The 13,058-nt window shown below is 41.5% G+C and overlaps 1 protein-coding gene across 1 annotated transcript in view; it reads left to right on the forward strand.

The window, feature by feature from the left end:
* Nucleotides 1–12,400, forward strand: part of LOC308074138 (neurexin-3a-like) — a gene marked incomplete at both ends in the record, with an annotated part of 212,376 nt that extends 199,976 nt beyond the window's left edge. Inside the window, one exon of the mRNA XM_080413470.1 lies at nt 11,310–12,400. Coding sequence (XP_080269596.1) covers nt 11,310–12,400 — 1,091 coding nt within the window. The remainder of the gene's footprint in view (nt 1–11,309) is intronic.
* Between the last annotated feature and the right edge of the window lie 658 nt (nt 12,401–13,058).

The following is a 13,058-nucleotide window of genomic DNA, read 5'->3' on the forward strand; positions in this document are numbered from 1 at the left end:
GATAACAACATCTGTCACAGCTGTAACGTAGCTCTGTACCAGATAACAACATCTGTCACAGCTGTAACGTAGCTCTGTACCAGATAACAACATCTGTCACAGCTGTAACGTAGCTTTGTACCAGATAACAACATCTGTCACAGCTGTAACGTAGCTCTGTACCAGATAACGACATCTGTCACAGCTGTAACGTAGCTCTGTACCAGATAACAACATCTGTCACAGCTGTAACGTAGCTCTGTACCAGATAACAACTCCGCACTCCCCCACCATATACACTCCGCACCATATACTGTACCCCAGTGGTGGAAAAAGTACTACATGTTGTGGACTTGCAGTAAAAGTATCAATAACATCATGTAGAAGTAAAAGTCCAGAATTCAAAATTTACTTGAGTAAAAGTACAAAAGTGTTGGCATCAAAATGTACTTTAAGTATCAAAAGTAAAAGTACTCATTGTGCAGAAAGTCCCATTTCAAGTTTTCAAAATGTATACAAATCTTTTGAAAATAGCAGATCTACAAGCTCACAATGCGTCGCACCGTGGCGCATTGTGAGCTTGTATATCGGCCGAACTATATATATAGCCGAAATATATATATTGAGCATTAGTGGTTAATGTATGTTTTGTAATAATAATCTAAATCTACAAATGTAACAGTACTTGAGTAAATTTACTTAGTTACTTTATACCACTGATATAACCAAATACAAGATCCTCCTACTGTAACAAAATAATAAAAGAACCTGCGTGAACACAGACTAACTAAAGAAATATACTCTAACCTCCTATTTGGAAAAACAAGAGAACATCCATGAATATTTATCCCCCCCAAAAAAAGTGTTTTTTATTATTTAGCTGTAAAATAGTGTGGACTCTGTCGGGCAGAAACCTTGTATCTCCAGAATTCAACTTTTCATGTCATTTGTTTGTGTCATGTAATGCCCTACTTCGTCATATAAGAGTGTTGAGCAAAAAGTAGTGGAAATCTACAAGCTGATCTACAAGCTCACAACGCGTCGCAATGAATTGTGAGCTTGTAGATCATTTTTTGGAGGTTTCTACCCGACAGAGACAACACCACACGTTCCAGTTACTTACTTTTAACAGATATAATAATTAATAACACTTTTACCAACACTTTCTTTTAAATTAATAATCCTGAGTGTTCTTTAGCTTTATCCCAGGAGGGGGTCAGAGGTCAGAGCACAGTGCTGATCACCTTCTTTAGTGTCAGACTGCATACAAGCTCTTTATCCCAGGAGGGGGTCAGAGGTCAGACTGCATACAAGCTCTTTGCTGCCTTAACCCATTTAGACAGGGAAATAATCTGTGTCATATTCAGCCTTCTTTGGGCTATTCAAAAATAGTAGATCTACAAGCTCGTAGCACGGCACCGAGTAATATAACTTAAACGCAGGAATAACACTTGAAAGTGTAATAAAACAATGTGGTCCTGCGACACACAATAACAACAAATAGTCCAATACATTACAAAGCAACACGTCACTTGAACTCACAAAATACAAAACCACTGAAATCCACCCCAAATCCCTAATAAATATCAATCCCTAATAAATGCATCACCAGCCTGTAGTTTTTCTTCTCCATTACAGTATTTTCTCACTTTTTTTAATAGTACACCTTTAAGTACCTGCAGACATGACTGGTGCCATCCTGTGGAATTCCTCTCTCTCAGTGTGTGTTTGTCTACGTGGGGGAAACTAAAGGCTGTGGGTGCAAATCCGAGTCCGCCAAAGGACAATGTTAGGCTGTAAGCTTATGTGGTTTGATCTGTCAAGTGCCTTTGAACATTGGATTTACTTCTCAAAGAACACAACTATTTAACTGTAACAGATTATTTATTATCTTCTATCTTCTTCCTTTGCTCCTCCCACTGCCATTAGTTTGACTCGCTTTTCTAAAGCTCACTTTATACTCCATGGCATGAAGGGACTCACTAAATACCAGGTGTTTCATCCGGATGGGCGTGATTTAGCTCAGTAGTTCTCAAACGTTTTATTTCTTTATTTCAAGGATCCCCAGTTTGGTTTGTATTAGGACCCCCATAAAGTTACAGACCTGTAAGGGTCCATTTGGTCACTATCATTGATTATTTTACTGGGGACCCTCTGGATCCCCCTCAAGTAGCCCTGGGGGTCCTCGGACCCCACTTTGAGACCCACCAGGGTTTAGCAGTCGATGAGTTGACCACCGATAGGGTGGAAATCAGTTATAATCTAATTCTAAATTGTGTACAGTACTTCAATATTGATATGAAATGTATTCTTGGTTCATAAACATTGACATTCAACGTAGCTAGCATAGCTTAACTTGACGAGCTAAGCTATGCCCATATTGTTCCCGTTTCATAATGTACACAATTTATATTTATTAGTGCGTTAGTATTAGGGTTGTAGTACTCGAGACCGGTCTCGGTCTCGAGTACTACAACAATGTATATTCATTAGTGCGTTAGTATGCTGTATGATGGCTCAACGTAACATTGGAAACATGCTATAACAAGTTCCATTGTAATCAGTGTTAATTTTGACAGCAAATCTTTATTTAGTTTTAGCCTTTATCTTTTTAAAACAGTTTTAGTCATATTTTAGTCATCTGAAATGTTTGTTTTAGTCTAGTTTTAGTCGACTAAATCTACAATTGATTTAGTCGACTAAAATTTATTTTTGACGGCCCGTGATGGTGTCGATTTATATTTAGCTGCATCAGAGCACGACATCCGCTTGCAAACAAGCATAACAAACAACTTGTCTTAGTTCTACTGGATCTCTTCTCCTCTAGTCTTAGTTCTACTGGATCTCTTCTCCACTAGTCTTAGTTCTACTGGATCTCTTCTCCACTAGTCTTAGTTCTACTGGATCTCTTCTCCACTAGTCTTAGTTCTACTGGATCTCTTCTCCACTAGTCTTAGTTCTACTGGATCTCTTCTCCACTAGTCTTAGTTCTACTGGATCTCTTCTACACTAGTCTTAGTTTTACTGGATCTCTTCTCCTCTAGTCTTAGTTCTACTGGATCTCTTCTCCTCTAGTCTTAGTTCTACTGGATCTCTTCTCCTCTAGTCTTAGTTCTACTGGATCTCTTCTCCTCTAGTCTTAGTTCTACTGGATCTCTTCTCCTCTAGTCTTAGTTCTACTGGATCTCTTCTCCTCTAGTCTTAGTTCTACTGGATCTCTTCTCCTCTAGTCTTAGTTTTACTGGATCTCTTCTCCTCTAGTCTTAGTTCTACTGGATCTCTTCTCCTCTAGTCTTAGTTCTACTGGATCTCTTCTCCACTAGTCTTAGTTCTACTGGATCTCTTCTCCACTAGTCTTAGTTCTACTGGATCTCTTCTCCACTAGTACTTAGTTCTACTGGATCTCTTCTCCACTAGTCTTAGTTCTACTGGATCTCTTCTCCACTAGTCTTAGTTCTACTGGATCTCTTCTCCACTAGTCTTAGTTCTACTGGATCTCTTCTCCACTAGTCTTAGTTCTACTGGATCTCTTCTCCACTAGTCTTTGTTCTACTGGATCTCTTCTCCACTAGTCTTAGTTCTACTGGATCTCTTCTCCACTAGTCTTAGTTCTACTGGATCTCTTCTCCACTAGTCTTAGTTCTACTGGATCTCTTCTCCACTAGTCTTAGTTCTACTGGATCTCTGCTCCACTAGTCTTAGTTCTACTGGATCTCTTCTCCACTAGTCTTAGTTCTACTGGATCTCTTCTCCACTAGTCTTAGTTCTACTGGATCTCTTCTCCACTAGTCTTAGTTCTACTGGATCTCTTCTCCACTAGTCTTAGTTCTACTGGATCTCTGCTCCACTAGTCCACTAGTACATTTTACGTCATAGTTTTAGTCTACGAAATTAACACTGATTGTAATGTTTTTAACCAATGAGAACATGTTATAACAAGTTCCATTGTAATGTTTTTAGCCAATGAGAACATGTTATAACAAGTTCCATTGTAATGTTTTTAGCCAATGAGAACATGCATCAGGCACACTACGCCTGATGAAGGTGCAAGACATAAGGGGGGGGGGGGGGGGGGCGGGGGCGTGGGTGAAATACCTGGTTTTTAGCAAGTCCCATCACACAAAGTTGTCGCTTGCCAAAAAAACAAAACATTTGAGTTTAGTTTAGTTTTGGAAAGTGACTCCGTTGTGGAATATAAATGAAATGTTTCACTGTCTTACGTGATCACAGCTTTGCCCTGTGGTGTTTTTATGTTTTTCTTTGTAATCTTGTTTGTATACTTTCCCTAAATGCAACTTACTTTAAGCATGCATCAACATCTTGCAGTATTATAACCAAAGCAAAAGATTAAGACATTTAACCTCATTATTCTCAGTCAGTATCTTCTTCTCTCCCAAGACTGCCCGGCCCATGTTTTAATGTTTTACAGACTAACATTAACAAACATCATTTTACTGTTTTATAGACTGACATTAACGAGCAGAATACCTGTCATCTACAAACACGTGAGAGAGTGGCGCCTGCTCTCCACTGTGTGCGTTTTATTTTTGTGTACATCTGGTTGCAGTGTGTGCGGACTTTTGAAGTGGCTTGGTTCACCATCTTATTGACGTGCATTCTTTACATTATTATTAATATTATTATTGACGTGCATTCTTTACATTATCATTAATATTATTATTGACGTGCATTCTTTACATTGGACAGGCTTAGTAATGTCCTTTGTTTAGCTTTTTGACTGACTTCCAATTAATCGATGACGTTTTTCATTTATGATTATGATTTTCTTTTGGGGGAGGTGGGGCTGTTCTATTGGTCGGGTTGATTATTTATTCATTTTTTATTTGATTTTTTTCACTCAGTCTATTGGGAGTATTTGAATCACAGTTTGAGCTTGTTTTTTATATAACGTTACATTTTGACTTCTTTTATAGGGGTGGTCGGGTGTGGATGTGGATTGAGAACTGTTTCCAACCATAATATTTGGGCTTATACCGATAAACTGTGTTTACAATGTATTTTACCGATGTACTGTATGTTTACCATTTCTTGCCAAACTTTCGAGGATGTGAGCGTAACGTAATTGTAGCAACATATTCTATTATATATTATATGACAAACTTTTTTTTTACTTTTCATTAGCTAATTATTTATAAAACCCACAGACAGACCTATTTTGGCCAATGTATTTTCCAAAGATAATTAAAAATCAAATATTGGAAATGGACGATCTAGCATCGTATCGTTAAAGAGTTTTTAGAGCGTCTATCTCTGCTCACAAACAAAATATGAAAGTCTTTCATTAATGAACTATTGATGACCGACGGCGAATAAATGGATGTTTGCCATCCGTATGCTAACGTTTACGCTCAGTGAAGCCCAAACATTAGTCAAAGAGAAGCAGTTCCACATCCCTTTTCTTTCTTCTTTTTTGTTTTTTTTTACAGATTTAAAAAAATCTATTTTAAGATGAAAAATCCACTGAATTGTTGATGAAATCAAAAAGAAAAGAAAAAAAAACCTAAACCAAATGTGTGAACTGCATGGCTAAGAAGTTGCAGTTTAGGGTTGGTCAGAACGTTCTTCTCTGTCAGTGTGTTTTCTCTCTAGAGTTGTTCTGTTCATTTCTTCCTTGTATTAGACGGGCATGTAGATGCTCATTGTCTGTATATCCTCCATCCTCCTTCCTTACAGCCAAAAGCTCTAATGCCGGCCGACCGCTTCGTTCAGCCTTTACATGGACATGGCAACTGACTCTCACCATCACCCTCATGTCCCTCCTCATCTCCTATGTGGTTCCCTCATAGGCTCACACCTTCCTCCCTCTCCTCCTCCTCACCTCTCCTCCCTCTTCCCGTCTTTAGAAAAGTAAAGAATAAAAAAACAAGACAAATTATGTACAGCCATAATCCATTCATCCTAAAGAAACAAAAAGGACACATTTTAAGAAAAATATCTATCTGATGACTAGAGATTGTAGATATTTATCGGATTAAAGAAAACAAAAGAAAAACATTCTATTTAACACACGAAAAAAATTGTAGATGTACAGTTTTGTTGTAAAGAGAGAGAGAGAGAAAGATAACCTGGAATTATTTATTGAAGAGAGAAAAAAAACTAAAACAGAATTATGGGTGAAGTTTATTTTTCATGTTCTGTGGTGTGAATGTATACATATATGTTCTTATCCCTGCGTAATGGTTAGACTGAAACAACAAGCTAACAGTGATCTGTTGAAACTGTACCTTTTTGTTTTTTTTACCCCGACACGTATTCCAAGAACCTTCTTACACAACTTTCCTTTGTAAATTCTTTTCTTCATGCCAAAACCATGCGGGCAATTTGTTGATGTAAGTTGACACATAACGGTGTGGTATTGATATTCTTTCTTTCTTCTTCCTTATTGGGTATAACGGCTTTTAAGGAGTAGTTCACCCCAAAAATGACTTATTTTCTATCAATTACACAACCCTTGAAGCATTGAATTCATGGATATTTTTTAGTTGTTGTTGCATTCCTGAGACAATAATTTGATTCCCGGCAGAAAGATGCTAATGTATTCGGTAGGAGACTCAAAGGAGTCTCTTTGAGTCTCCTACCGGAAATACACCCGGTCATTAAATTATTGGCTTAAGAATGCGACAAAAACTTAAAAATCTCCATGAATTCAAGGCTTCATGGGTTGTGTAATTGATAGAAAATAAGTCATTATTTCGGTGAACTATTCCTTTAAGTTGCAGTTTGTACGTTTTGGATGGTGGGGGATATGAATATTTCTCCCCCCACTATGGTAAAAAATTATATGCACTCACCGGACCACTTCATAGGAACACCTGCCCAAATGCACATTAATCGCAATTTCTAATAAGCCAATCATGTGGCAGTAACTCAATGCATTTAGGCCTTTAGCTTGAACACTATTGGCATTTTAGCACATATAATTAAAACAAAGTACAAACTGCATCTTCAGGTAAGCTTTGTATAACGTTTAGGATAACATTTGAATGTTTGCCTTAATATAGCATATGATATAACATTAGATCTGTAGCTACTGTGATGTGTGTTTGAACATAAATGTTTTGTGAAGTCTATAGAATAATGTGCCTTGATGTGCCTTGATGTAATGTTTCATATGATATTTGCATTAATAGAATGTATAGGATATGCATGGTTAGGCACGCCTTGATGCCAGTGGATGTTGGCAAACAAAATGGCATTTTGAATGTTCACCCTGAGGATTAATGTTCAAGAACAAAATACAAAACTACAGTAAGTTGACTTCTACCCACTTCTCACTCAGACAGCATACTTTAACTTTAGCTTTTGGAATTGGTTTACTTGGCCAAATGGGGGAAAGTTTGCAGCACAGTAATAAAACATGATTCATTCTCACAGCAGGATAAAAACAGTCACAGTGCGAGGCTGTAAACATTAAAGGGTAAGACCACTTTAGTAGAGGTTTGGGTTGTGTAGTTACCTTGCCATGATGTAACTCCAAAGGTGGGCAAGAAATAAAAAATAATTGCTCCATTGATTAGAAATTGATAATTCAAAATATGCTCCTCATTGACTTACATTGTACGGTAAAACAGCTCTCAAAGTCACTCTTTTAGCACATAAATGAACCCAAACATAGCTGATTCAGACAATATAGAGCATCACCAAACCCAGTACTGTTTGTTTTTTTAATAAAAATGTGAACTTCCTGTTGATTTTACTATTTGAAGATCTGGATCCGGATCCGCCGATCCAGTCCGGGTTTTCTACTTATTAAAAATGGCAAAATCAACAGGAAGTTGACATTCTTATTTAAAAAAAAAACAGTACTGGGTTTGGTGATGTTCTATATTGTCTGAATCAACTTTGTTTGCGTTCGTTTTTGTGCTAAAAGAGTGACTTTGAGAGCAGTTTTACCGTACAATGTAAGTCAATGAGGAGCATATTTTGAATTATCAATTTCTAATCAATGGAGCAATAATTTTTGGGCGGTGAAACCGCCCCTATAAGTGAGATTTGGAAAAATGTACATTTTCCTGCGCTGTGATCTGGGCCCAGGAAATTTGTAGAATTATCCTGCGCTGTGATTGGCCAATCACAGTCTATTCAGGACTGTGATTGGCCAGTGTCACATGACACATGTGCATAGCCCTATATAAGCAACCATAACTTGAAAAAAACCAAATATTGGTTTTTTTCAAGTTATGGTTTTGTCCATCATAAAGAGTGTTTCAATAAATGTATTTATCTTTTGTACATCATTGGTTGACTCCATTCAGTATTGTGGTTAGCTAGGAAGACACCGCCCACTTCACACAGGGTGTGATTTTTTATTTCTTGCCCACCTTTGGAGTTACATCATGGCAAGGTAACTACACAACCCAAACCACTACCAAAGTGGTCTTGCCCTTTAAGTGATGTGAACTACAGTTAAAGGCACTTTGCAGACTCTCTTAATCCAGAGCGACTCTAATGTATAGTCCTGCTACACAATAACATCCATTGCATTCAAAGTAAGAATGTGGGTTTTTACTGCATGATAGATTGTTTTCTGAGCCTTGAAACTTTTAAGAAATGTATGAGGAACCTGTTCTAAACCTATGTTACCAGGCAGCTCATATGACTGCTGTTTTAACACTTAACATTTCAACTTTTTCAAAAACATTTCTAGTGCTCAAAAATGTTTAATGGACAACATTTCTTGGCCGGTCTCTTCGTCAGGTCAAATTCATTTTTGACCCGACGAAGAGCCCAAGCTCGCTACGTTGTCCAATAAATCTTATTGGAGTATTTGAGTCCAAAGTGCACTTTGACATAAAGTATGATCTGGACTGCCCTTTGACCTACAGTATGATCCAAAATTCACTTTGACATAAAGTATGCACAGTATCAAGGCTTAAGTTTAGACTAAGGAGTAAAGAAGCAACAAGTGTGCCTTTAAATTGGCTCAATTCCAGCTTTTTTAATGTTCCACTAGAGGATATGGATTGTGTAGAGTGAGTACAGTGTGGAAAAACTCTCTCAGAGGATTTGATTTAAAATGGAATCATATGGGGGGGGGGGGGGTATTGCAAGCTATTATAGCACATGCTTCTATGGCCTGAAATCCTAGTGTGCCTGGTGATGTAGCTAGCATCCTAAACACCTTCCTGGTGATGTAGCTAGCATCCTAAACACCTTCCTGGTGATGTAGCTAGCATCCTAAACACCTTCCTGGTGATGTAGCTAGCATCCTAAACACCTTCCTGGTGATGTAGCTAGCATCCTAAACACCTTCCTGGTGATGTAGCTAGCATCCTAAACACCTTCCTGGTGATGTAGCTAGCATCCTAAACACCTTCCTGGTGATGTAGCTAGCATCCTAAACACCTTCCTGGTGATGTAGCTAGCATCCTAAACACCTTCCTGGTGATGTAGCTAGCATCCTAAACACCTTCCTGGTGATGTAGCTAGCATCCTAAACACCTTCCTGGTGATGTAGCTAGCATCCTAAACACCTTCCTGGTGATGTAGCTAGTATCCTAAACACCTTCCTGGTGATGTAGCTAGCATCCTAAACACCTTCCTGGTGATGTAGCTAGTATCCTAAACACCTTCCTGGTGATGTAGCTAGCATCCTAAACACCTTCCTGGTGATGTAGCTAGCATCCTAAACACCTTCCTGGTGATGTAGCTAGCATCCTAAACACCTTCCTGGTGATGTAACTAGCATCCTAAACACCTTCCTGGTGATGTAGCTAGCATCCTAAACACCTTCCTGGTGATGTAGCTAGCATCCTAAACACCTTCCTGGTGATGTAGCTAGCATCCTAAACACCTTCCTGGTGATGTAGCTAGCATTCTAAACACCTTCCTGGTGATGTAGCTAGCATCCTAAACACCTTCCTGGTGATGTAGCTAGCATCCTAAACACCTTCCTGGTGATGTAGCTAGCATCCTAAACACCTGCCTGGTGATGTAGCTAGCATCCTAAACACCTTCCTGGTGATGTAGCTAGCATCCTAAACACCTTCCTGGTGATGTAGCTAGCATCCTAAACACCTGCCTGGTGATGTAGCTAGCATCCTAAACACCTTCCTGGTGATGTAGCTAGCATTCTAAACACCTTCCTGGTGATGTAGCTAGCATCCTAAACACCTTCCTGGTGATGTAGCTAGCATCCTAAACACCTTCCTGGTGATGTAGCTAGCATCCTAAACACCTGCCTGGTGATGTAGCTAGCATCCTAAACACCTGCCTGGTGATGTAGCTAGCATCCTAAACACCTTCCTGGTGATGTAGCTAGCATCCTAAACACCTTCCTGGTGATGTAGCTAGCATCCTATTGTAGCTAGTAGCCTAAACAAACGGGTGAACATTCATGACGCTGCTATTTTGGAAGCTGTAGGTGCGTGAGACGGGCTAGAGGTTGTGGGCCGTCAGGGAAGGGAGCCAGATCTATAGGACCACACACCTTACACATGAGCCTGAGTGGTCAGTTGCACCACCCAGGACATTGCAGATCTACACGCTTGCAGATCTGCTTTTTTCGTTTGGTGCAAGACACCAGTGAACACGTTTAAATCGTGCTATAGAGTCATTTTGATTTGATCAGGTATTTTGATAGAAATATATACGATGATGATACATCTTATGCGTATTGTTCAAAAATTGTAATGAAAAAAGCTCACATTTTTCTATTTTAATAATAATAAATGTCAACAGGCTGATGATCAAAGCCTTTTCTTTATCCTCTTCTGGCTCATCCCTCCACAAACACCCTTAAAGACTCACTTATACTTGGCCATTGTCATGCATCGAGAACATCGGATCTACAAGCTCACAATGCATTGCACATTGATTGTGAGCTTGTAGATCTGATGTTTTCGGAGTGCGACACCCGCGTGCAACCAAGTATATGGATCAGGCTAAAAGGTTGTTGGTGAAACTTCAACCTCTTTCCTTTGCTTTCGGTTTCTTTGGTGTTGTCGTTTGGTCGTGATTTTCACTCTCACTTAACGGTGAGTTTCTGTGCTTTATTGTGTTTGTGTTGTAATGTCTGCCTGCTGCGTACTCAGTGTTTGTGTTGTAATGTCTGCCTGCTGCGTACTCAGTGGTAGCTTTGTTTTCTGGATTCCATTTCCGGGAGATGACCTAGATACGCTCACCCTCAGAATTCTCTTGGGGAGGGGACACACACTCCCCCCTCAGAATTTAACCGTGCCTGTCATCTCCCGAAAGTGGCGTAGAAAACGGACACCCCTCCCCCCGTTTTGACCAAAATGTCCTTATTGTCTTTCTAACGTGTCTCCCTGTCTCTGCCCCCCCCCCCCCCCCCACACCCCACCCACCAGGAGGTGAATTAGTGATCCCGCCCCTTGTTGAGGATCCGTTGTTAGAGCCCCCCTCCTCTGTAGCTCCTCGTGCACCCCCCTCCATCCCCCTCCCCCCAACAACCCCCCACCACCACCCACCCCTCACCATTAACGAGACCGCCAAAGAGTCCCTGTCCGTGGCCACTGAGGCGGGGGCACCTTGCTTGTCGGACCGAGGCAGCCATGATTGTGATGATGATGATGGTGATGATGATGATGGCTTGGTGAGATCGGGGCGTGGCTCTGGGGACGCGTTCGACTCTTCGAACCCGCCCCAACCTTCCGATGACGACTCCCATTTTTACCGCACCTTCTCCCCGGTAACAGATGAGACCTTGTTGTTGTCGTCCTCCGGGCGGCCGGGCGGTGAAGCGGGCGGCCGCCGGCGAGCTCACGGTGCCGGTGCCGCGCCCCCCGGGCGGGACAGCGGGACCTCTTCTCCTCCTCCTCCTCCTTTTAGACCAAACAAACACCCACCCTCCTCCGGCAGCGGCCGCGCCAGGCCGCCAGCCCCCGACCAGAGCCGCACCGCTGCCACCACCACCACCGCCGCTGCCTCAACCGCCGGAGCCAAACGGCCGGCCGGCAAAACCAATAGCCGCGAAACGCTAACGCAACCCCGCCGGCGCCGCCCCGAGCTAGCGCTGCGCCCCACTACTACCGCCGCGTCCGTCGAGCTAGGCCGCGCCAAGCCCAGGGGCTCCCCCTTAATAACCTCCCCCTTCATGTCCCATAATGTACCCACAGCACTCCCCACCCAGCCGGGCGTCAGGCGAGTCCCGTCGGCGGGCGGCGGGCCGTCGGAGGTGGTCCGCGAGGCTAGCAGCACCACCGGGATGGTCGTCGGCATCGTGGCGGCCGCCGCCCTGTGCATCCTCATCCTGCTGTACGCCATGTACAAGTACAGGAACAGGGACGAGGGCTCCTACCTGGTGGACGAGAGCCGCAACTACATCACCAACTCGGCCGTGACGTCGCAGAGCAACGGCGCCGTCTGCAAGGACAAGCAGCACGGCGCCAAGGGCGGCAACAAGAAGCAGAAAAACAAGGACAAGGAGTACTACGTGTGAGAGAGAGACGCTCGCTCGCCCAGCCTGCTTGCGCGAGAAAGAGAGAGAAAGCGTGTTATACGTGAGATAGAGAAGCGCGCGAACGTTTGAGAGAACATTTATTTATCAGTTTCCTCGCAAAAGGAGCTATACGACGAACGATGGTATAAAAAAAACGTGGAACTTTTGAACCTCATACTCCGCCCGTGCTGACTTGACTGACTGACTGACAGGTCTGAACTGATGCCATGCACTGTAAGATAAAAGCACACTTACTATGGTAAGCATTACCGAGAAAAAGGCTAACTAGCGAAACTTTTAGTGACCTTAACTCTTGTAAATCCGGTGGGAGATTTATCAGTGTAGAGATAATTTCACAGCCACATCATCCTCCTAACGGTGACTTTTAGAGCTATGTGATCCTTGGCGTTTAAAACTGAACGATAAAAACGAAACAAAAACAACGTTGTTTTCTTTTTGTAAACTTGTTGATGATGACAAAAAGGCTCATAATCTTGACCATTTTCAGCATGTAAGCAACATGTAGTGCTTAACAAAGAGTGGGTCAGGACACTAAATCATTGTACACGTTGATGGAGAAAAAAAAAGAAAACTCTTGCCATATACGGATATGACAAATATTTGTATTGTTTATACATTATACGAGTGTGGTGTCTTA

The sequence above is a fragment of the Gymnoscopelus braueri genome (genome assembly GCF_963280865.1).
Source record: "Gymnoscopelus braueri genome assembly, chromosome: 19".
Taxonomy (NCBI): domain Eukaryota; kingdom Metazoa; phylum Chordata; class Actinopteri; order Myctophiformes; family Myctophidae; genus Gymnoscopelus; species Gymnoscopelus braueri.